The 26,443-nt window shown below is 41.3% G+C and overlaps 1 protein-coding gene across 1 annotated transcript in view; it reads right to left on the bottom strand.

Moving 5' to 3' along the window:
- Positions 1-2,628: 2,628 nt before the first annotated feature.
- ntn1b (netrin 1b) overlaps positions 2,629-26,443 on the bottom strand; it is a 53,676-nt gene continuing 29,861 nt past the window's right edge. The window contains exons 3-7 of the mRNA XM_023269702.3: positions 24,783-24,971; positions 17,463-17,612; positions 14,932-14,985; positions 12,623-12,697; positions 2,629-5,728 (exon numbers count right to left, since the gene is read on the bottom strand). Of these exons, the coding sequence (XP_023125470.1) occupies positions 5,409-5,728; positions 12,623-12,697; positions 14,932-14,985; positions 17,463-17,612; positions 24,783-24,971 (788 nt within the window). The 3' untranslated portion in view covers positions 2,629-5,408. The remainder of the gene's footprint in view (positions 5,729-12,622; positions 12,698-14,931; positions 14,986-17,462; positions 17,613-24,782; positions 24,972-26,443) is intronic.

Genomic DNA, 26,443 nt, shown 5'->3' with positions numbered 1-26,443 from the left:
CTGTTTCCATTTCCTGCCAGCTGTCAGCCCAGCACACAATTGAAGGGCAGAGGGCCACCCTGCCACCGAAGCTAGGACAACCTCAGCATGTCGCGCTGTCAGAGCCACCCTGCCTCGCTTTGTTTTCCAAGGAGGACAATGGCAGCAGTGTGACGGGGGGGATTCCTCTGTGTGGAAAGTTCCAAGTTGGTGCTGATGATGGAAATCTAACCCCTACGTTCAGTCCACTTTGAGCGACATGAATGCCAAAAACTATGCTCATATCACGTCTTTGTGTTTGTTGTTCCAGCTTCATCTTTGCGGATACTGAGAGGGGAAGTTCACACACACCCAGATCTCTTTTCAACTCTCCCGTCCCGCCCAAATCATGAGAGAAATCAGAGTGATCTTGTGCAACACTCGGGCTTCGTAGACTTAACTGTTCTAGTCTTGTGACGACGTTGTCAGAGAAACCAGAGAGCTTGAACAGGCACATTAAAGATATCTATACCAGCAAAACCTATTTGATCATACATTCAGATGCGTTCCTCCGTCCCAAACTTTCTCTCCTTTTACCAATAGTTAGTGCTTATGAGGCTGGTGATCACGGTGGCCTCATATTAATGGAGAACACAGCTTAAACTTTCAGCACTGCCTGTATAAATTGGTTGGCCCCTTTGGAGTGTTTTGCGCTGGGCATTGCAAGAGCAGTATATCAATACCCCGTCCACAAGCCAAGACAGATGGACTCTCGTTTGGAGCGGGTTCAGAATTGTGTGTTTTTGCGTAAAACCCCCAAAGGGATAAGTTAAGGGCTTCCACTGATTCCAAAACCTCCCAGCTACAACAATAACATCTGCGGTTTGGATCAGACACGTTGGTGATATCACCCTTTTAGTAATATGCCTGCATTATAGCAATCTTACAGCCAGTCCTTATTGTCTGTGAAGTTTGTGGAGGCATGGGATCCAACACAAATGATGATCTGCACTGCAGGACATGGTTGAAGTTCTATGGCAACAGCTGATGTTTAAATTCATTTGCTGCTAATGCTTTTCTACTGGCTTCACATTTTCATGTCACACTCACTTCCCTTTAGAGAATTCACATATTTATTAGTATTAAGTAATGTTACAATGGGATAATATTCCATTAAAGTCCAAATTCTGTATTATTTCACAAGAGCGCTGTTATTGTTGCAGTGTGCAGCATAAAAGTGCTCCTTGACTGTTCTGACCTGTTTATCAGCTACACTCCAGCATGTTGCTTTTTAGCAGAGAAAACGTGATAATGCTTTTCAGCCTGTAAATTACAGTGGGAATATTTTTTATATTTTATATAAATGTGTACATACTGGGTCCATATAGGGAAGGAGAGGGCATTAAACTTGTGTTTGGGAACTCAATTGTACTGCAAGAGCTTTTTAAATGACCAACTAAATTCAACATAGTAGCATACATACAAGAGTAGCATGACAGGAGAATGATTGTTCTTGCATTATGTTTTAAAATAACTTTGCAAATTTCATTTAGCAGACGAAACACGAGGTAGGTAGGCGGTGCAGCATGAAGGACCTTGCCTGAGAGTCCTCACTGGACAACCGGGATTTGAACCACCGATCTCCTATACCAAAGTCAGGGGTGCTAGTCACTGAGCTATCCAGCCGCACAACTTAAATATAGTTGATACAGTTGGTCCATCGATGTTTGAGCTTCATGATCCCTTCCGGTAGAAGGTCACATCTTGAGTCTCCAGGTACTCCTTAACATCATCACTCCGAAAATGGCAACCATGTACGCGGGATTTTAATTTAATTTAATTTATTGACTGGGCCTCGAAATTCCCCAGATTTGTGGGATGTGATGAAACAACAGGTCCGAACCAGTGGTACCACAGGGTTAAATGTTGTGGCTGATCATGTACAAGTGTTTGTTTTCTCATAATATGTCAGGATATAAAATCTTGTCTACCTGTTTTTCACTTACTTCAACATTGAATCCCCTGACTGCATCTCTGCTCTCCAATGTTTAATTATCTTTTAAAAATAACAAATAGGATGCTTTTATAGCTGTTGCTATAAAGGCATATCCTTTCATGTTTTGTTCTTTAACATTAAACCCCCTTAAACTCAAATCCCCTTACTTCCCAACCTCTTGTCCTCCTCCCCATGTGTAATAAGTGTTTTATTGATACCTCATGTGTACTAAATAATTACGCTGTAGTTTGTGGGCTGTAGTCTAGTGTTACCAGGGTGGGGAAATCTTGCACAATATTATGTTTTGCAAGACTTTCTGTAAGTCATTATTTTTAGCAGAAGTAGTATTATTTGTTATGCTGGTGGCTTCTTGTGTTGTGCAAGCACAATTTTATATTACAAAGTTTAAACTATAGCACGCTGAGTTGGTGTATAGAAATGTTTGCATCTGTTGTGTTGCAATAGAGAGGAAATAAGTATAATTTCAGTTGGGATCATCCTCATTTTGCGTTTTTTTTTTTTTTTTTTTTTACACAGCTTTATTTCAGATGAATTAATTTTCAGTTCTATCAAGCTGTTCAATAGCAAAACACCAATACTTTTCATTACAGCCAGCTACAATCAATGCAAAAGTAGAAAAGAAAAGATCAACAATAAACACCACAAAAGCCACATTGTTTCATAATGTCATTAAATATATTCATTTGTGATAAACATAATATATTAGTATTACAAGACATTACACAACCATTTGCAATGTACACTGCTAAACAACATTTACAAGCCAATGCAGGAACATGGGCAGATAATTATTCAGATATAGTATTTATGGAGAACAGAAGTCTGGTAGGGAGTACCTTTCTGACTGCAGAAGAAGTTGAAATGTGTCGGTACAGTTGTGTTGGCAGTGATGTTTTATGCATTTTGTAGTCATCAAACACAAACAGTATGATGCAGAGTACAGACGTGTGCCCGTGTGTGTGTGTGTGTACATGTGTGTACAGGAATGTGGCCCTACATATGTGTTTTCCTTGTGTGTCTGTGTAAATATTCAGGTAAACATGAAAAATTTGTCCCACATTCATTTATTTGTCTTTCTTTTTATTAAGCCTCTAGTATTTAAAACTCTGGTTAAGTTCACATGGAGATAGATCTAGTTAATGTTTTAACAAAAAGAAAAGTAATACTATACAGCTATATAACATGTAGACAATCAGTCATGCCTTTTTGTCGAGTACCAAGTCTTGATAATGAAGTCCAGTCCTCAAAAAGGCGCTTTGAGGTGACGAGCATTTGACACAGCGTGCTGAATGCACTGTACAATAAACATCTGTGATACTTTATCACTCCACAGGTTATTTTCTCACAACATTGAATACTGCATACAAATTAAATGTGTACATAATTCACAATCATTATTAGCCAGTCAGCTACAGTAAATAGTGAGCATGCAGTATGTCAGTGGTATGAGGTTTGTTTGCTTGATAGGTCGATATTCTCTCTTTTTTTAATGGAGTGACATGGTTCGCTTCTTCAGTTCTGTCACTCGTAAATGTTTGGGACATCCAGCATACATTTAGTCCTTTATTAGAGAATAAGCACTAAATTCTGACACTTCCGTAGTTGTGACAAGTGCACAGGGTTGTTACAGTCCAACAGAAACATCAGCTCATAGTCATCAGTGAGACAAACAGGGCTTGAACTAGCTATTAGGGCTGAACAAAAGCAGTTTAACAAATTTGTGCCGTTCTCCTTGCATGATGGACAAACTGTCATAGAATTTAAAGACACCCTCTGGTGAAAGCACTTTTTCTTTTTTCTTTTTTCTTTACCTTGTTAGCGTGTCTATGTTTTTTTTTGTTTTTTTTTTTATGCTAGAAGATAAATAAGCATTGGTCGCTGTGGCTGAGCATTTCCATCCTGCAAATGCAGGGACTTCTTGGGTTTTTTATTTTAAGGAACCAATCCTGTCAACTTGCAAGGTGGGGCTTTCCCTTTCATTATTTTTATTATTACAGTTGTGAACACGCATGTCGGAATTGGCAAGTGCTACAACTTGCTGTTGTGTAGCATAGAGTAGTTTTGCAGTGTTTGAGCAGAGCTGCAGGTGAGCTGGTATGCTTGAGCTTCAGCTAGTGGGTTGAGGTAAAAGGAGAGAAAGGCAGAGACTTCATAAATCTGCACATTGTAGAGGAAGCAATGGTATAGAGGTACATCTAAGCCATTTTAAGGCAAGAAAGGATTATTTTCATGGAAAAAAATCTAAATATGTAATTTTGATACCCAGAAATGTGGTTTAAGGAGTTAAATCAATAGCTGGAGAGGGATTTTAAATCTATTTTACACTGGATATTAAACTGAACCTTAACTTTTTAAAAAATTACATCATATATCAAATCCAAATATCGGTCAGAAAAAAATCACAATCAAACGTTTTCCATAAATTGTTCAGTCCTACTAGCTAACTATTTTTTTTTGCCTCAAATGGTACAGGATTTGCTTTTTGGATGCCACTCTAAAAATGTTTGTGAACATATCTCATATGTTCTAAAACATCTGACTAGTAAAAATAAGTGCATGGTTGACAAGTCTACTCTACATCTAGCTGATGCTACAGCATCATCGACTAAACATAATGTCTATGTATCCACATATGTTACTTTACATTGCAGAGGTCACAACCACAACATACTCTTGATATATCGAAAAGCACTGAGCAAAGACTTGCTTGCAGTAAGATCATTATACAGAATGAGGACAGGATCTTAATGGCGTTTTGTTCCCACAACACAAGTTGTTTCGCTGAGGTAACACTCACATATGAGCATGGAGCTCTTATGGAAAAATGGCACTCTGAGACCACAGTTGTGGACAATTTCACAATTTTTGACGTTCACTGTTAAGAAAGGTTCTTCAACGTTTGGCAGTGTTGCAAAGAGCAACTTATCATACATGAGTAGAGTCCCTCAATGCCATGCGATAACTTTTCCTTTAACTAGACAATGCTTTACATAGCACAGTGGAAATAGATCCTCTGAAGACACAAAAGGCTGGTACAGAAGATGCATTGCTCTTTAAAACAACTGAATACAAGACTTTAATAAACAAGGGCATCATGGGTAAAATAGTCAGGATGAGACATATCTGTAACATTAGGTGCAAACTCTGCAATTATACAACAAAACAAACCTTGAAAGACAAACAGAACAACTGTAGAATGAGCTCCTTCACAAAAGTTCCTAAAAAACACTAATCTCTTCACTCCAGCTCAGAGCAGCAGCACTCAGTCATTCCCCCATTCCTCCTACTTTTCTCCTCTGTGTCTCCATTTTTTATTTCTTCCAGTTTTTTTTTCCATCCATCCTTTCCTCTTGCTTGATTTCATCCCGGCAGAGTTGTTATTTTGCCTCCACCTCTCCCTCAATCTTTCCCGTTTTCTTCCCTCCAGCTACTTTTAGCACTTTCCCCTCTTGTCGCGCTGTTGGAACTTCCTCAGCCGGCGGCCCCACAGGTCCTTCCAAGGGATGAGCAGGCTTCCCTTGTCGGCGACTACACCGCTCTGCCCGGGGGAGTCGTCGTCTGTACCCAGGAGCAGGTACTTCCTCCCGGGCTTGATCTTGGGGCATTTGCAGGCCACATCTTTGGCGCGCACCCACAGCAGCTGGTCCCCGCGGCGAATGCGATGCTCACCTTGTTTGTAGACAGAAATGATGTTGACGGTGAACTTCCACCACTCGCCTGCCTTGTCTCCCTTTAGAACGTGCGCCTGGACAGCTGGTGGAAGAGAGAAGCAGAGGTTAAATCACCTACATGTACAAAGAAGACATATTACAAACCACTGATTCCTAACTAGGGATAGTAGTACCCTTTGAACTAAAATATACATATATCCACATATTGTATAAGCTGTAACATTAATGAACATGAATAAAGATAAAGAGCTAAAACAGTTGCCTCGCCATGTACAAATACAAACTAAACTGACAAAAACTGACTACAGTTATGAAAACATATTGTACCATGTATACCAGAGATTTGCACATGCTATCCAACACCACTTGTATTTCAGCTGTTGTTTTTCAGTTGGAGTACCAGTAGTTAAATAGCAATTAGTTCCTCTTATGTAAAATGAAAAACTAACAGTGTAGTAGCAAATCAATGCAACAACGTCTTTATTTTAGGTAACGGACTCATTCCTCCTCGGCATGAATGGTACCAAATCTCTAGAGAGATGTTCTGCTGTTCTTTAGAGACTATTTTTTTCAGCGGCTCTTTGCTGGAGGGGTTGTGTTGCTCTACCTTCCTCTTTAAAATGCCCCAGAGGTGTTCTATTGGATTCAAGCCAATGGACAACTCGTCCAGGTAATAGTTTTCACTTTTTTTATTGCTTAGGAACTCTTGTGGGGTTTTGGCAGCGTGCTTTGGGTCATTTGTCATACTCGGATATTCCTCTTCTGCCAAATGTCTGCAGACTGGGAGTCATGTTGTCAGACAGTATTCTGGTATACTGTCCCCACACTTCCACCTCCATGCTTCACTGTCAGGACTGTGCATTCACTGTGGAAGTTCTGGCCAGGTTCATTCCAGACATGCTGGACCCCATCTTAAACAAATGCACTTATCTTGGCCTAATCTGACCAGTGAACGTGACCATCTTCATCAGGCTTCTTTTTAGGTTCTTTAGCAAAGTTCAATCTTGCTGTTTAATGTGGAAGAACAAGCAACATTTTTTTCTTGATGCCATCTTTGATTTCCATTGATAGCTCCTATGCCAAGTCTGAAGCACTTGACCATTTGTTTTCCAGAGAGATTGTAAAGATACAATGTGTACTGTTCAAACAACATAATACTTCACATGTCAGCTTAGAAATATTTCAATTATTGAGAGGTGAGGCAGTTTAAAATCACCTGACAGTGACTTGAAGTGATTTTGCACCGGGGTGTACTCAGCTCTGTTGTATTCTGTAACAGTATGTGCTTTTACATAAATAACAACGTTTAAAAACATTTAGCTAAGGACTACTTGAGGTGATCTGTGAGGGTACATGTCTATAAATGACTGACAACCACCTTTTCAAAAAAAATTTATACAACATTGTATAAAAGAGCTAATAAAAGCTTCTGTTTAAACATGACCTAGAAATGTGCAGCATGCCACTGCCCCCCTTCCCTCATCTCTGACCTATGACCTTCCCTTGTTGTGCTCCTGAGCTTACTCCCTTTTAGAGCAACTGTTTCCATAGTGCTCCCTGTCTCACTGTGCAAACACAATGGTTTCCGACGGAGAACATCTGAAAGCGCACATGCCCTATGAAGGGCAAAGAGACATCTTTCTTTCAGGTGGCCAGCCTGGCTTTAAAGCGGAAGAGGCGCATACTGGGTTCTTTTTTTAACTTCAAAAATAAATGACCACAAAAATAAAAGAAAAGTTTTATAGAAAAATGCCACATCTGCAACTAATATAACTTCTGAAACAAATTCTTTCCAATTGGTCTGTCAGGTGTCAAGCTACAGTCTGAGCAACTGAACACCGACAACCTCGGGCTAAGTCAACCTGAATCTGGTAACTATTGGGACACCACTTGTAGAAGATATTTTCATACCAGGAAATGAGTAAAGCTCCCTTTGCAGAAGCTCCCCTGCGCAGATTATTTGTCCAACCAAACAGCGATTACTTCATCACAGTGATTGCAACAAGAGGCAAACAGCTCAACGGCATCTGAGCTAATCTGTGCTTGAAGTGAAGTGCTCTATCCCGCGGCTTTAGCTAGGAATGCGCTATTACCGTTTAAGTGTATGTGGGGGTTCACTTAAAACTGTGAGAATCAATCTAATCTGGAGAAGGCTGGATTAGATGGTGGGGGAAACGCTTGACATGTAACCAACCTTTTATTAATGTATTTATCTTCTGTGCATAATTGATTTAATACTTTATCAATTAAAGCCAACATCTATGGTATCTTCAATTGTATCTTACAAGTTAAAAATGGTTGTGTAATAGTATAATTAATAATTCAACAGTGTTTCTTCTTTTTTTCTAAAGTAAGTTAGCCTTTTCCTTGCCTTTGTGACTTAACCTGATCACTTTTAGTGCTCATCAGTCATCCCTGACCGCTGCCAAGAATGAAGAGAACTATAAGAGTGGGGTGTTTAAGTATGTGTGTCAATGCATGGTGTGAGCAAATTGCACGCAATTTCAGAAGAAAGAAGGTTTGTTGGGCTGAGTAGAGCGAGCTCTCACAGCCCTGCCATTCATTGCAGCCCTCTCCTTCATCCAGACACATAAAGGGTGCGTGAGGAGGGGGGGAAGGAGGGGCCACTATTTGTCTTCACAGCCACAGAAAAAGTTCCAGGAGAATTGGGATGTGTTTCCGACCTCATGAGCTGTCCGGGTTCTGCTCCCAGAGCCCCATCCAACTTCACAGCGTGAGAATCCAGCGGAGATAGCGCTCTCCTCCCCGAGCTGCTGGGCTGAACTCAGTGGAGGAGACTCGGTTACGGCATCCAGTCTCTCTGTCAGTGTCTGCCTCTCTCTTTCTTTCTCTCTCAAGTGTGTTTTCAGTCTATGCGGCGTATTTAAACACACAAATCCACACACACCTTCTGCCACTTGGTTTGAGATAAATAGACACCAGGGGGAGAATGGGAGCGCAGGGTCAAGCAATCTATTACAAAATAGTCCACACTGTTTGGTGAGACGGCGTGAGAGGAAGTGTGAGATGATCCTGCACTCACACAATGACTGCCAACCGAGCCTCCCTCACAGCCAAACTTCCCACTGGGTTTATCTTCTTTGGGTGCGCTGCGACTTGACACTGCATGCCACCAACAGGCAAGGGCTAATGAAATTAGACCTTGCTTAATTACCACACAGAGGCCCCTGTCCCCTTTGGTTATCAGCTGAGCGAATGATCAGGGACCTGTTACCCTTGGGTGAGCACAGAGAGGTGGCCGGGGAGGCTCTGGGAGGCCCTGCCTTTGAGCGCTATCCCGGAGCGTCAGTAAACACGCGGCCCTTTGATTCATTGTCCTCCTTGTGGCAGCGAGAGGGAGGGTACGTGTGTGCAGAGGAGGGTGTCAGGCGAGAATATAATCCCTTTGTGTCCGCCGTCTCCGTAGCTACGGCAGTGATGAAAAACAAAAATTGAATAAACAAAACATATTTCTTTTTCTCCGGGGTGGCAATCCGTCACCGTCTGCTTAATTTACCACCTGTTTGTGCCCTGAGGAATGCTCGGTGCCGGCAGAGCGCACAACTGTGTTTAAACAGAGGGCCCCTTCCCGTGACCCCCGGGGGCCGGCATCAGCACTCACACATGGGGGTTGTAGCCCCCAAAGAACAGAGAGGAGACGCTGAAGCCCCACAAAAGCAAGGCGACAGGCCTGAGAAATGAATTAGACCACAGCAAAGGAAATGCACGCTAAGCAATGATGTCTGCTATGCTTCCTAAGCGCGGCTCCGGCAGAATCATCTGCTTCCAGAGTCTTTAGAGGAACTTACCAACAGGAACCGCCCGCTCTGCCTTGACTGATTTATAGTTGCATGGTCTGTCTCAGCTCTGATGATTAAGATTTAAGTCAATGGAAGTATGAATAATAGTTGAATTTGGCTTCGTAGCAAAATGCTACAAATGGCCTGAATTAGTGTTGACTCGGCTGTAAGAGGGAATAAGATACATTTGGCCAATTTTCATTTGGATGCTGTTTAAAGTGTCTAAAGCTGCTTTTCTGTCAGACTGATGAAGTTTCACCGATGATTTTGTACGAGAGACAACTTAGGCTGCTCTGAAAGAGATCAACATTAGCGGGACTGGAAGGGTCCCAGCAGAGCTAACAGGGACAAACCCTTATTACAACTAGTTAAAGCACAAGCTTAAACTGAATCACTAATAGGCTGTTCAGCAATAAGGATATATTCCAGAAGAGACTCATGATACTGCTCTGAATGGGGCACACAAGAAAGAAGAATGTATGTTTGGTTGTATTTTAGCGAATAAAATACTTGTAAAGACTTGGCAGAGACTAGAGGATATTCTGTCTGGATGAACACCGGATGTGCCACAAAGACTTTGTTGTTTTTTTTTTCTGTCACTGCCATTTACAGATGTGGAGCCACTGATAAAAGATTATATTTCAATGATTAATGTTGCCGAAAATCAATCATCATTTGCCACGTGGATGAATGAATGTAGAGGTACGCAGTAAAGAAGTAAAATTTAAAAAATACATATATTATTTTGTCTGTGTTTAATCCCCATACGTATCTCTCTGTACCTGTGGTTCCTGTGTGACAGATAATGGACCTGCATGGTTAATCATCCAAACATCAGATGTCCTTCTTGTTCCAAGCTGCTGGTTTGTGTGACACAGCTGTTTTTGCTGTTGTGTGCTGGTATCGAACTTATAGCACATCATTTCAGACCTGGTAATATTATATCTAATTTTAATTCTTGGACAGAAGCAGTTGTTGTTGACCAAGTCGCTGATTCTTGCCAAGTTTGAAGTGTAAACACTCAGTTCTCGTTCAAAAACTGCCATTTTGTAAAAACTGGGTTTTCAGAGATATACACAAGGTGTGCTTTGGTGTCAAAATTAGATGTTGAAAGATGTGTACAAGTTTTCTAGGTTAAAATCGTGGCATAAAGAAGTTGGAGTGGTGTAGGTGGAGTAAGTCACAAGACTTTGACCCAGGACATGGAGATTCATGACAAATTAATATTAGTAATATAATTTTAACGGTTCTATTATGACTCTTGAACTTGTTTTATGGCTCTTATCCAGGTTGTTTTCTACTGACTAGATCCTTACTTGTGTTGTATCTACTCTCAGATGTATGTCACTTTGGATAAAAGCATCTGCTAAATGAAATTGTAGAATTGTAAATAATTTCTTCACTTAAATTGGTTTTATTTTGTAGCGTAAGGTTCATTTTAACTTGTGGTTTCCTTTTGTTTTGGTTAACGTTTGGCAGCAAAACTACTTTTATACTTTGGGTTAAAATACACCCATCCATAGCATTATAGACCCCCTTTGGTCTTTTTTTTTTGCCTTGATAACATCCATGCATCTCAAAAACACACATTCAGATTTCCACAGTTTCATAAGAGATAAATCCTGTAGATTTGCAAAGTGGGACTTTCAATGTCATTATTCTTCAGAATCTATTTCCATTTCAAACATTTATGGCTGAATAACTCCAATTTTACAACTTGCCATCATGGACGTAGACTAGTTTTGCACTGTTGGAGCAAAGTCTTGGGTAAGCTGGAGTGCTTGAGCTGCCACATGTTGGGAGGGGTGGTTGGACAGGCAGAGGTTTCTTAAATTTGCACATTCTAGGGGAGGCAACCGTGTAGAGTAACATCTAGGCCATTTTAAGGCAGGAAGGGATTATTTTCATTATTATTTTTTAATATGTGACTTTAATGTGCGGACATGAGTTTATTTGAATTTGAAGCACATATTACACGGCAAACTCTTTTTTTTATCTGAAAAAGGAGTGACAAAGGCTCTAGCAAAGAAATTCTTGTCTTTTTCTGACATTCATGTTTTTTTCTTCACTCTGAGCATTTAGAAGTGATGTGTGTGTTCAGATGTGATATCAAGGGTTCCTGGCAAAGTGTTTGTATGCTAGAAGGGAGACCAGACTTGCATAAACCCTGAATTGCCATGTTCACTCATTTTTTAAGTGGGTTGTACAAAGGAGACATAAGGGGTTAACTCGGGAGGTTTATAAATAGTGGTAGGCTAGATTTTGTTACCTTTGGACAGAGCTAGGTTAGCTGCTTCCCCCTACAGTCCCCCTTTTTTCCAGGCATGTGTTCAACTAATTTAACCAGCTGCTGGTTTCAGTTACATACTTATTGGACAGAGATAAGAGTGGTATCAATCTTCTCATCAACCGTTCTGCAAAATAGAAAATAAGAATATTTTGCAACAGTTAATTTAAGACGTTCTTGGGCAACACTAATTTGCAATAAATTCTAGATGCTGCTTATGTGTCAAGCCACACTCTAACCATGCTTGCATTTTCAGAACTTCAGAATAACCACAATCTTTAACACAAACATCTGGTAAAGAGAGAGGCTGAATGTATTGGCTGCCATATTTTTTCTAGATTTCTGTAATCTCTAAACTGCATTGATTCAGGATTTAATCAGGGTTAAACACTATCTGATGACCTTACTAATGATAATTCCTGGATATTTGAATTTGGACCTTGAAATGAATCTCTGGTGTATACTCCTGAGAGATGAGAGAAAGAGATATGTCAATGAAAACGCCTGTACGATGCGATTAGATCAGCATACCAAACGAGCAATTACAAGTGACAGAATGTTGGCTGACCGTCAGACATCTTGAAAAGCTCGACTTTCCCTGCCCACACTTGAAAATGATCCACTCAGGAGAACATTTTTGAAAACCTCTATTTTCAGGGGTAGGAAATGTCAGCTTAGTGTGCCTGGAAACCCACATCAGAGAGATGTTTTAGATTAATCTGTATTAGTTGACATGACTTGAGGCTGTTTAAGTAAGCCATCAGTGAAACATGAAGACCAACAGGGTGTGGACTGGCCGTGCTTGAGATCTGATTAATTGAGACATTTGACCTCTAGACTGCTGACTGACATCTGGCAGCACTCATTCCTGTGTATTGGACTCACTCACCATAGTCTTTTTTACAGTACTTCTTCATTGTGATCTTCATTTTTCCTTTGGAGGCTTTGCAGTGAGATTCGCAATCTGAGGATGAGAAGAAAATGAAAGGTCAACACATATCCTGTGATTTGTGAAATGCCCTAACACCAAAAAAAATGTGTTTCAGTGTCTTCAGGCAGAGCTCCAACTGGATGGACTTTACATGTGCTCCCTTGTGTGACACTATTTGTGCCCCCAGAGTCTTAAAGATGCCTTCAAAGTGCCACTGTGGAACAGATTAAAGCTTACACAGATCCTCCTGTGTCTGTCAACACGCTCCTACTATACGCCTCCCATGTTTTCCATTCCAGCCCGCTCCCTCGTCAGTGTCCTGGCATGCATTGTGTGAGCTCTGAGGACTACTGAGGTCACTCCTGCACAAAAGAAGGTCATGGGGGAAAATTAGCCAGAGACCTAGCAAAAATTAGCAGGGACCCTCAGCAGCATCTCGGCCACGAGGCAAGAAAGCGAATACTCCAACACGGGGCGAGGCTAAATATTCTGCAGCCCTCTGACCGGAAAAGCAGCTCACAGACTTATGATTAATGTCTCAGCAGTGTCCCTTTTACGGCGCTGAATGTGCACCAGGTTTTGTGCGCCAGAGGTTTGTATCGATGGCCACTCTGTCGCGCTGTCACTGCGCCAGGTACCTTTTGTAATGAGGAAGCTGGTGGTGGGACCAGAGGCCAAACTGAAAATTGAAATCATTTGTTCTTTCCACTTTCTACTGACTGACACAAATTGGAACCAGACCATCTCCAAGTGTAGCCCCCCTCCCGTTCCACCTCTCCCAGAGCAATAAGCCTTGTGCTTATTTCTAGGGGGGGTGGGAAAGCTGGGCTGGTCAGTCTGAAGAGAAAGGAGGGGGCAGTTGAGAGAGAGAGGGGACCTTTCAGCTTGCCTGAATATGGACAAACTTCATTATTTCTTCCAGCCCTCTGTCCAGTCTTCCCCTTTCTTCCCTATTATACTCTGTGTGAATGAGGTTGCCTGGGTAATGATGGAGAAAGAAAAAAACACCCCTCTCCTCCCTCTCAAAAAAAAAGAAAAAAAGAGTGGTTTGGGACGTGGGATGAGGATCGAATTCATGTATGTAGAGAAAGCATTTCTGGTGGAATGCCTGGCTGCTTTCTGGGGTGGCGGGAAAAATAAGAAAAGAGGAAATCCCAAAGTAAATGAATTTGACGAGTCCATATCGAGCATGCCTGATTTCCATGTAAATGAAGTGGCGAGGGCGGGGGGCCTCTTTATCTCCCGCTGGCCCCTGGGGGCCTTCATCATACCTCCCTTTGATAGCTGACGTTGCCCATTAGCCCCTTAGTGCAATCGCTGCAGTGGGCCATTACACCCACGGCTCTCATTAAGGTCCAATCTCCTGCTGTGAGGACAAACGCCCCCTTTGTGTGTCTCTGCAGCAGTGCCACGTTCATTCTGCGGGGTGCCTGGGGACCCCACTGCTCCTAATTTGGAGGGTGGTGTCTGTTTGGAGTTTCTGACAGGAATCCAAACTCCACACAGCCTCGGCAGGCACTATAGCAGGAAGTGGGACTCGGCAACAAAGCTCAATGAAGTCAGTGGCGCCACTCTCACCAGACACTGATCGATGATCAGAGGTGACTCAGCCTGTTTAAACAAACCTGGATCACGGTGAAAACTAATTAATATAGTATAATTTTAAAAATGCATAAGAAGTTAAGGAAACATTTTTAGAGTCTGTTTGTTTCCTGTAAAGTGCATTTAAGAAATGTCCATTCTAGGACAGAAAAAGAAATGCTGCACATTAAAGGTGCAGGTAGATATCAGTGTTGCACATCATCTAATGTCAGCAGTCTGACATGGAGACTCCTGTCAGAAAACATGAACAGTCGGGTCAGGCAGGGCTTCACTGCTGGTGCAGCCAGCCTTGATTGAAATACAAACTGGTGCAAATGAAGCATGTAATCAGATTAGGGCTGAAACCCTGGGGAGGCTGCTGGGCAGGCTGGGAATACAGGCGACGAGGCCACAGGGAGCACTGGCAAAATATCTGGAGTTTACATCAGCTATGGGCTGACCTCACTGACGTGTGTTTGGTTGAGGAGTGTGGAAAAACATGCATGTGCTCAGAATACACCTATAATTACATGCATGAAGGAGCAGTTAATTTAGTTTGGTTGCACAATGTTTAAAAAATCCCACCAAAAATTAATTACAATAACATAACAGAAATAAAAAACTTAATGTCAGAAATATACCTTTACTTTGAGCGCTGGTTTAAAATCACCAGCTTTGTTACTCACCAGACGGCTCCTCGTAGCTGCTATAAGTTGCTGTCGGAGAGGCAATTGGGATTTCTGTGACAAAGAGAGGGATAGAAGCACATTTCACACTGTCATCATATTGCACTGAACCCCGAATAAAAAAGTGATGGTTACATCTATGAGGAAATATTGGAGCTCAATTTCCTCTTCTAAGGGCAGAGTTTCACCCCCGAGCATTGTGAAAAACACATTTGACACAGAGATGTGTTGAAAATTGTGTATCACGCCTCTGAGTTTCTTATTAATGTCCTGCTCCCTACTGATGGTGGTATGTTGTAGGTACAGGGAGCCAAGGCCGCTGGTCTAGTTAAACTCAGAGCTGGCAGGGAGTAAGATATCACAAAAATTTAATATCATACTATTAAAACCAAAAGACATGATCTCAAAAAGTATACGAGAAACCAAATACATTCTACTCGTCAAGAACCCAGTTTCCTCCAACTTTTACACCACATTTGTAACCTTCCCAACAAAATGAAAGGAATCTTGTTCCAGCACATTTGCAGGTATCACAGTAGATTCTGGACAAGCGTATCATTCTGATTCTTAGTCTGCATACACCCTGTCCAATTTCTACATGACTTTATCAGAAATGTCAGCCGCAGTAACATAGTGGACATTTGTTAGTGTGTACACGTCCTCCCAGAAATCACTGTTATCTTATCTGTTCCTGCCAGCCAGCTACTAGATGCTCCTAGCTAAAGCAGCTACTAGTGACCCATCTCTCCTTCTGTGAGGCGTTGGCGTTTATTGCCGAGGGCCTGGAATCTGCCGGCAGCAGATACAGCCAATAAACATATCGGCCATCATTCCCTTGGAGTCATTCTGGGGATTTATTGCGAGACGAACCATTAACGCCGTCGAAGGCAAACAAGGCCGCGTTAGTCGAGCCATAATGGTCTGTTTATCCAGACTCACGTTTAAACAGCCAAACGTCTATCCAAAATAATGGAACAAGGGTACAAAAATAACCCAAGATAAGTGTGAGCCAAGGATTCATGTATAACAAACGTGTCCTGTCCTTTTCAAGTCCTGAGCACAATCTACTACTGATTTATTCTACATCTCACAGGTTGCACTCTAGAATTTGTACAGGGTAACTTGGTCAAAGGCCTGCTTGCTCCAGCAATTAAAAGGGCAAAAATCTGTACTGAAATCAAGTGATTTGAAGGGTGCAAAGGTGGCTGTTAAAATCACAAGTTGAAGTACCTCACCTTACCTGAAACCACCGCCCCAAATTGTCCTGTCATCCTGCTAGACACACCCATGAAGTTATAGGATTAATACCTTTTGGCCTGCAAAGCTCGTTTTTCTTCCAACCATTGCACCAAGAACAAAGAAGGAACTGTTGTGAAGAAAGAATGAACTTTCTAACTCTATTATTACTCCGCCAAGGAACACAATAGAGTTATGTGACAATCAGCATACATGAATCAATCCTTCCTTCCTTCCTTCCTTCCCTCCTTCCTTCCTTCCTTCCTCTGTCTGTTAGCAACATTACTCAAAAACAAAATTACGGATTTGAATGAAATTTTCAGGGAAGGTCAGAAATAGCACAAGGACCACCTCATTAGATTTTTGGCAGTGATGCGGCTTATAGTCTGGATCTGCAGATTTGTTAAGGATTTCCAATTGAGATAGCGGCATGGCGTCACTGTAACCATGACAACAAGTGAACGCTACATCAGCTGCCTGCTGACGATCACATGATTTTGATCCTACTACAAATCCAGACTTATCGGAAGTGATACAAGGAACAATTAATTAAATTGTAGGGATTTTTCCGAGTCCCATCAATTCCCACTGCCCGCTTCATATTTAGGTCAGGTGATTCAGTATCCGTACTTAACGTACACATGGATAACATGCCTGTGTTCAGTGCAAGGTCTGGTAATGAACAGTGTTGGCGTAGTACTGCACTCTCTGAGTGCTTTTCTTGTTTTATTTTGTCGACACTTCACAGTGATAAGTGTTTCATGGTTGTTTTGAATGTGGGATATTTGTATTTCATTGCATTGGATTCCTGTTTTTTAATACCTTGAAAAAATGGACAGAAAATAGTGCAGCCAATCAGCACTTTGCTAGTGCTTGATTTGATCTGCAACTGTGTTCCTTTTGTCTTTATATAGTTGATATCTCCTTTATGAGTCCTCCCCCCATCCATCCACTTTATCATCTTCATTTGTAACAAATAAACTGTTGGATCAGCTTTCTGGGTGTGTTTAAATGTGCTTTCCAGGGCGCCCAGGTAGCTCAGCTGGTGGAGTGGGCAACCTATGAACAGGGGGTATAATCCCCGACGCAGCGGCCTGGGTTCAATTCCCACTCAAGGCCCTTTGCTGCATTTCTTCCCCCCAGTCTTCTCCCTACTTTCCTATCTGACTCTCTTCTAACCCGTCAAATTAAGCCAACGAAAAGGCCAAAAAAATTACTTTCAAAAAAAGTGCATTTCACATCATTCCTGTTCTGTTCACTTTCTTTTTTTTTTCAGTAGTTCAAGTGGTCCTTACTGATGCAGGGAGCGATAGGGGAGCGGCTCTGCTGGTAGCCTTTGGCACAGCGGTTGCAGGTGATCCCTGTCACTCCGTCCTTGCAGGGGCATTGGCCTGTTGTCTGGTTACATGTTTTCCCTGCAGCTCCAACAGGATGGCAATCACATGCTATGGAGGGAAATGAGAGAAAACCACAAAAACATGAAGCTAGATTGTGCAGAAGTAAACAAATTGTAATTTGAAAAATGAAAACACAAGTGGTTTACCAAACCAGTAGAGAACAAATATCAGTTTACAAATGAATACAGTGTGTCTCTGGCTTGCAATGCTGACTCTACATATTCCATACAATAAAAAGTGTAGCACTAAAACATAGTCAGAAATCATTCACGTTAGAGCAGGCTGTGTTTTCCTTCCAGACCATCACAGATGGGGAACTGGGCCTTGCACCAGCATAAAACCTCAATCAAATTACACTGCTCCCCTCCACCCATTATGACCAAAAGATTCTTCATAAGGTCTGCTCTGGAAGGCACGCAGAACAGTAAATAACTTGATTAATTACAGTATTTCTCTCACCGCACAGCGTATGTACAAACATTAAATGTACGTGACTGCGTTTTATGTATGTGCCTGTGCATGAGTGTAGGAGCGTCTCTGAGCTTCTCGAGAGCTTTGTGTCCTCTGCTTGGTTGCGATCAGACAGGCTGCGTGCTCTTCAGATTGAGTTTCCTATGTAAAGCCTTTTGGCAAAGAGCTCCTTGCAAATACTGGCTGAATAATGTTGCCCATTAATGGACGAGTGGAACGCACTTCAAAGTCTGTTTAAGCTTTTAGTTGGGAGGATCACACGTTAAATGTGAGAAATTTGTTGTGTGTGTGTGCTCTGCCAAACTTTCACCATAAAGCCAGTGTTTGAAGTGGAAGCCCAGCCTCCCTATTAGTCCTCCATGTGTTATATGTACCAGCACAGTCATTTGAAATGTGCTTGAAGTGGTCCAGTACACGTTGGAGGAGATGCTTATTAAATCTTTCTTTAAGAAGGTCTAACTTCTTTGTTTTTGTTCTACTTGATTTGTATCATAAAAGATTCTGAAATAAAAAACTAATGGTGACATTTTTGGGGATCTACTTCATTTCCTCAGAGAATTCAACACCAGTATGATCTTTACATGAATATGAGGGAAGAACATTATCATTATATAATGCAGCTTAGAGAGAGTTGGTTTGTTTCAGTCTAAACATTTTAACCAACATAGTGTTCTTTTGGTTGCTAACGGGTGAATAGATGTATCAGTAAAATAAATAGTTTGCAGTTTTTTTCTAAATGTATAAAATATATAATATTTCAAAGAGGGACCAGAGCAATAAAATTCAATACATAAAACAGAAATCTCTCCATGAAAAGATTAATGTCACTGTCATGTTTTTGCAGTAAATAGAGAGCTGAAGTGAAACCATACGTTCTAGGTTCTGTTCCAGAAGTAACAAAACATGTAGAAATCACAGTGACTTTTCTAACAATTAAAATCCAGGCTTGGAACAGATCCTTTGTCAACACTGTACTGTGAGACTTGCTTCATATGTCCACATCAGAGAGGTAATTTAACAGAACAAAACATTGTTTGTTCAGTGATCTGACTTTAGCAGTGTTTAAAACTGAGATAGACAGAAATCTGCTAAAGGAAAGAAAAAAGAACGCCGGAATTTGAACCAATCACTCCTTAGTCAAAGTCTCTGTCTAACCCGTTGCACCACTACACTGACCTTTGCTGTGGACTTGTTGCTCTTTACACTATCTCACATGTGACTGGCCAAAATCTCCTGTCACAGTTGGATTTTCTAAAGCCTAAAAGTGCAGCCAAGAGGAGATACAGAGGTCTAGTTTCCTTTCAGACCACTTGAATTTCAGTATGCAGGGAATTTTTGCCAAAATGATACAAAAAATACTGCCTACGCCAGCTTTAATGAACTCAGTTTCCCACAGTTTTGGTCATTTTCCATGCTGTCCGAAGAGAAGGACAACAAAAGGGGCGGGAACAGACTTAAATATGTCTATTACCTTTTCCAGTAAAGTTAGAAATTGCCTCAAGCAGACATTAAAGCTTGAGAGGAAGCTTTATCGAATTTCGCCATTAACTTTTTATACTTCAATATACGTTATGGAAACATGCATGTGGAGCCATTCCTTAGTTTAGTTTAGTACTCCTGTTAGTGAATGCACTTTTGTATGCAGCTTCAGACTATTAGGTGTAAAATAAGATAAGATATAAAATGACAGAACCAGGCTAGCTGTTTCACTCTTACCAGTCTTCATGCTAAGCTAATCTAAGTTAACTGACTGTTGGATGTTGCTACATGCTGTATTTATTGCACAGACATGAGAGTAGTATTCATCTGCTTCATCTAGTTCTCAGCAAGAAAGCAAATATGTATATTTCCCACAAACGTTTTTTTTTCCAAAACTATTTTGGTATAAGTAGCTGCATAGTGAGAATTCTTTGTAGTCCAGACTCAGCTCAGAAAAGTTTATGAGGCAGTATATTGTCTGATTTCTACTATGTCTGATGTTTTTTTTTTTTTTCAAAAAGCCATAATCACAGGTAGACTTACAGTATTTTCCAACCACCACCAACCTCTAATGCCAAACCACAGTCTTACTGCCTTCACAGGGGGTGTTACAAGCTGGAAACATTAATTAATTTGAACCTGCAGTGGGGGGCCTGTGGAGCTGAATGGTTGCTGAGGGGTTCAGGGAGCGCGGTGCACTGAACCATGTACCAGCTTCATCCCCATGGACTCACCGTGCCTAGTTAAAGGCTTAGACTGCCAAACGTACGAGGGGATTGGAGAAAAAAAACAAACTGTTAGGGGCGGGGGGGGCGTGCGCTCTGGTTCTCCAAGAGCCATGTTTACACTGCGCTTGATGAGGGGTGAAGTTGTTAATCTGGGAAATAAAGCATGAGGCATTCCACATTGCCACTGGAGATGTATGCAGTATGTTGAGCAGAAGAGCTTTTTTTTTTTCTCTAAACCTCCAACTATTAAGTAAATTGTTGAGAGGACATTTTGTTGAGATGTGGAGCGTTGGGGGGGGAGGAATGGGGAAGGAAAGCAGACTTCCTCCTGGCTGTGTTGGCGCAGCGCTGTATTTCCTGTCCAACAACAGCAGAGTGGGATGGTTGGCTGATTTGAACAATAAATACAGTGGTTTCTAACTGATGTCACATCGCCCTGCTTTTGTCACCTGAGGAGAAAGGCAGCAGTCAGACTGTTTGGGTTTGATCCCAGAGCAATGAGCTGAGTTTGTGGAGGGACGGGGAGAGGGGCTTGAAGCGTTCACGTTACTGATCCAGCTGTTTGGAAAGACTTTGCAGAGACGTATGGATGTTGCTGCACCATTAGGCAAAGTGAGAACCGAGCTGCTCGTAGCTCCAACCCCCTGAACTGAACCACCCCCCAAATATAGCTTGTGAAAATGTTTAGGCTGGCAGAGTGAAACAAGGCTGCGAAGAACCATTTGTCATGTTTTAAGTTAAGTGCAGATGATCTATCAAGCTTGTGTTCAGCACAACTCGGCCGCATGCAGTAAATCGATCCCAGAGCTCTGTTTGAGAGCGATTTCTGACGACCTCTGACAGAAAAAGCTTCTGTAAACACATTTGTCGGCCCTGCTTCTCATGCCGTTGCTTTCCTTTCATGCGAGTTGAAGAAGTCGGAGTGAATTAAGAGGGCAGGACTGTTGTGGTATGCAGTAGGAAATATCATGTTGCTCTTCCTATGTTATATAGCCAGTGGTGAACCAAGGCTAGGGCCAGCGGAAGATAGGCATCCCCAGACCCCATCACCTGCCAATCACAGCTCAGCTCAGCGGTGGATGTGGCTTAAGACCACAGTATGTGCATCTGCCCTCATTTGTCATTAGTATGTGGTAGAAGATTGGAGCACAAATGCACAATGGCAGCCAGAAATATTGTTTAAAAGCTGAAGTACTGCATTCTAATTAGAAACATTTTATTAGCTGCTTTTCATTAATCTTTCCTATATAAACAAACTTCAACTATGAAACCAATACCCCCTTATGACATTTCAGTTAAATTTAGTACGACTGAGTACAAAACCAAGCAGAAGGATCTGTCTGCTCTTGTTGATGTAACTTTCTGACTCATCCAGCTCTATCTCCTAAAAGTTATGTTCCAATACAGCTAAACTCAATTCTCAATTACACTTTAGACATACACCGAAATCTACATAAAAGATTGGCATAGCTGAAAAGTGAAGGGTGAACCGGGGATCTTCTAGCTGTGAGGTGACAGTGCTAACCACCATTCCACTGTGCAGCCCTATTTCAACCCAAACCATAATATTTTCCTCAACCTAACCAAACGTCAGGTGAGAATGAAAGTTAAGTCTGAAGATAATGATCCAACACAGGATATAATCTTTGATCTCCTGAGTGGATTTCCTGTTGCAGACCAATACCTCCTAATGTGGACTATATGATTCTTTTGATTGGAAGCCCTTCCTGCTATGTCATAATCCGTATGTATGTACCACCGTGTAAAAACTTTTCTCCAAAACTGAGGTAGTTATTTTATAAAAATGTTACCATTTCCATTTACTTTTCCTAATGTCATACTTCCTAATGCAGATAAAATATGTGAAAACTGCTCTTGTCCTACTTCACAGTGAGAAAATATCTTTGTTTAAAAAGGGTTAAACCTTTGATGTGCAGTGTGGGTCAGGAGATACCCATTTTCCATTGGACTTGGGTCACTTTTGACCCATGTTTTGCATCAAAGGGCTAAACAACAATGCAGTTTAGGTGTATAGAAATATAATTTTTGTGAAACAAGGTTGACTGTCATGGTAGCATATCATGGTTTGTGTGTCTCATGTAGACAGTGGCAATGTTAGGATTTATTTTTTAAGGTACTACTAACTGAACACTGAAATTGATATCACATATGAGTATTACAATATTGATATTAATAACCATTTGTTGTGTAATGTATGAGTTGTGTTGACCTGAATAGAGAGAGAGAGCATTAACCCCAGGCTCTGAAGGGTTAAATACATGACGGACACAGACAGGTCAGGCTGGAAAGCTACAGCTTCTGCTACACAACTAACAAAGATAGAGTTTTGGCCTTGATACACAGCATATCCTTATTTTCTCATAATGTAACAATTAATTTGGTTGAAACTTAACTCAAGGTTGTTTGAGGGAGAAAACCATAATAATCCTCCCTAGGGGACACCTGTATCCTCCTATTAGATACCACTAATGGCTGCATCACATCTCAGCTAACAATGGAATAATACAAACTGGTAGAAAGCGGGAAAAAGTTTGCAGGAGGTTCTTTTCACAGGGTGCGGCTCCTGGAGATTGGATGGACATGTCTGTGCAACAACAAATGGAGTCTAAACCACAGTTTATCCCCACCTTTAGCCAATCACATTTCAACAATTGAATTATATGTTTGTGTTTTATAGCCAATCACATTTCACCATACTAAATAAAATGTTCTGTTCATAGCAGACTGGATCCTTTTCTGAGAGGCTGTTCCAAATAGAAAAGGTCTTTGTACAAGATTATTTTGAGACACTCATATTTACAAAATAAACAGCTTAATTGGAGAGGGGTAGTCTGTCTTCTATCTCAAAAAACGAACACGCTCAGCAGCAGTTATAGGAACATACATGTGCATCAGTAGGATATTTAGCCGAGTGACTGAGTGACAGGGAGTTTGTTTGCTCAGGGCCTCGGAGTCTGTCTTTACTCCCAGAGGTGCTGCGAGACAGAAGGAGCTCAGCTTTTGTCTGCCCACACATTAATCCTTGGCAGCTCGGTCTCAGACCTGACGTATGCACTCACACCTGTGCGTGTGTTGTTTTTTCTGCCTGTGCACATGTGTATGTGGAGGTATGAATAGGCGAGTGGGACGATTAGCGAGTTGTTTCCACTGCTCTGCTCAGTTGGATCAGCTCACACCTCTGTTCTGTTTGTTATGTTTGTCTTGTCAGAGATTCACAGAAGACCTCAAATAGCTGCGGAGCTGCACGGGTCAGTTCACTGACACCTAGACAGGTGGGCGCTAATTTCTCCAAACTTTTTAAAGAATTCCTCTAACACCTGAGTGCGGTGAATGGTGTCTGTATAGCTGCAAGCCTGATTTTAGAAGCTAAATATGATATTTAAAAACATCAAATCTGCACACATATCTTTGGTCCTTTTTTTTGGGATTGTGTGCTAATTTGATCAAAATTGTAAATATAAAACTTTCCACAGTGACAATGAAGTTGTCCATATGGTGTTTTCTGGTTTCTGGTCGACTTCTGCCTCGATCACTTATAATGGAGATAAAATTTTTTAGATGAGGTTCAGGAGCAAGACCACACCTCAGTCACCCAACTTCCTGTCATACGTCTATATATACCACTTTCCTTCCCACTTGTTCGTTCTCGCTTCTCGTGCCACACCCACCCTCCCGATACTTCTGGCTCCTTTTCCTGTCTTTCCCTTTTCCTTGGGGGTCCACCGGGCTGGGAGGTGATGTCCGACTAAACTTTTCCCCCACACCGCATCAACTCATCTCAGTCATCACCAACATAATGATCCTTTGCATCCAATAAACCATCAAGCCTCAAGTCAATGGTGTGGTCCTGTAGTGAAAATATTCTGAATGTAGTGTACATTTAAAATAATATTTTAATTAATAATTTTAATTAAATAATATTCGTCTTCAACCCTTTGGTGCACAACATGGGTCAAAAGTGACCCATATACAATGGAAAACGGGTATCTCTTGACCCATGTTGTGCATCAAAGGGTTAAACAGGAAATGTGCCAACAACGATATAATACACTGCCTCATACAACCCCATTTCAAAGAAACAAACTACCCCTTTAAGTTTCAATTATTTTTTTGCTGTTATAGCACCCCTTACATTTAGCTCTTTAAGGAGTAGGAATTTTTGGTACGAAAGTCCATGTTCTATTTTCAATAGCCCCACACAGACAAGTTTATCAGCTATAGATTGGCAGCCATTACTGTGAATGCACAGTATATTTAAAATTGCTGTACATATATGCAGTATTTATACTATATAAATATGTTTATGTGAAGCACATTGAATCTCCCCTGGAAAGAAATGTGCTATAATAATAAAATTAGCTTAGCCTTTTCCTTTAATTGCTGCCATGGGAAACACCACCCAGATGTGTGAAAAAAAAGCCGCAGTATCATTGCAGTTTATATTTCCAAAAAACTCAAGAATCCTGGCGACTGAGCTCAGTTAAAGTTACAGCGTCCAACTTTTGTTACATCCTGTTACCTTTGCAGGCTCTGCGGTGAGAGATGGACTTGGTCATGTCCCTGTAGTAACCCTCCTTGCAGTAGTGACAGTGGCGTCCCGCCGTGTTGTGGCGACAGTTGAGACAGACTCCGCCGCTCCTCCGGCCCGACAGCTTGTACAGCTCCATGTTGAAACGACAGCGACGGGCGTGCAGGTTACAGTGGCAGGCTGGGAAAAGACAGAGACATTCAAACAAGACCGCCGACATTGACATTTTACAGCTCAGCAAAGCAAAATTAGTTTAATACTCAGTTAAGTGGGTTTTAAATGTGGTGCCGCCATGTGAAAACTGTTCAGCTTTTCTCATTCCCATGTTTTCACTTCAGTTGCATGATTACATAGTCCCCTGTCAGCTGAGAAACTCCAAACCCTCATGGAACCAAATTCAGCGCCATCAAGCTAGAAAACAGCGCTGTTTTTCTTAGCTCCTGAAGAGCTGACATTTTTGGAAACATGAGCTTCTTATCTGACAGCGAAAAACTCAACGCACAACATTTACAGGCTTTCCAATTAGCTGTTGCGGTTTAGAGCCAAATGAAGTCAGCAGAGATCCTGAAAAAATACATTCACTTGAAAGAAAAAGTCTCAATCTCCTGCTATGAGTTTGTCAAATTAAGACAACGGGTGAAGCAGATGGCGTGGCTTGGCCGGCTTTGGTCGGGCCTGAGAATAATGAATCCTCTAAAAGAAACGTCCTGGTTCAGGCTCTCTTTAACTTGGCCACCTGTTTGTGAATTTAACCTCTGAACCCTGGTGATGTCAGGCAGGAAAACTTTCTTCCGCCCAGACACACATCTGAAGGACTTCATATTCTGTGACTGAATGTCGCTGCTGTGTGGACTTCTTAATATTGACCTTGAAATTCATATTCCTCTTTCACAGATATATTAAAAATGATAAACTTAAGGATTTAGTTAAACTGTTTTCACAATTATTTTTATTTAATTACATTTTTATTTCAGAAAGTCACCATTCCCTTCACCTTTCACTGCATTACTTTTTTAAGGTAGCTAGCTCAATAAATGTCATTAAATTTAACCAGTTAGCTCTTGTTAGCATCTGCAGACCTGAAAGGAAAATGTGTTAAAATGAGATGGTAGTTTTTGTGCCTCTGCTCTTGGTTCATATTAAAGAGGATTTTATTTTGATTTGCTTTCTCAAAATTCTGATTCTGACTTTTTTCTCTCAAAATTCCTGAGAAAAAGTCACATTTCTGAGGAAGAAGTAATTTTTGTTGTTGTTTAATGTCAAAATTCTGCAAAAAAAGTAAGAATTCATACACCCTTTATCGGGCAAATGATCATATTTGGTAGCTTCCGCACACATTAAATATGCCGTTGCTCCCGCCTCTCAGTGAGGTCAAGAAGCATGTGGTTTTCACCCAGCCAATCAGCGAAGACCACTATGTTACATCACACTACATCGTGGCATTAGACCAATCAGCAGAGGCCTGGAACGTATTAAACTTTATCTTTTCTCCAAAGTTGAAAAAAGACGGACTTGCAGCTCGGTTCTCTTCCATATTTGCAGTCGAAACGTCAAAACTAACCATGGTTAATTGATGAAACTTACACATTTTGCAGTTGAGTAGTTGTGCTAAGTGATGATATATACATTTCTTGGAATGTTTCATTTTTTGA

This window comes from Amphiprion ocellaris, chromosome 19, assembly GCF_022539595.1.
Source record: "Amphiprion ocellaris isolate individual 3 ecotype Okinawa chromosome 19, ASM2253959v1, whole genome shotgun sequence".
NCBI classification, from domain to species: Eukaryota; Metazoa; Chordata; class Actinopteri; family Pomacentridae; genus Amphiprion; species Amphiprion ocellaris.
Note: the sequence above shows the minus strand (reverse complement) of the source record. Positions and strands in the feature narration are given on the sequence as shown.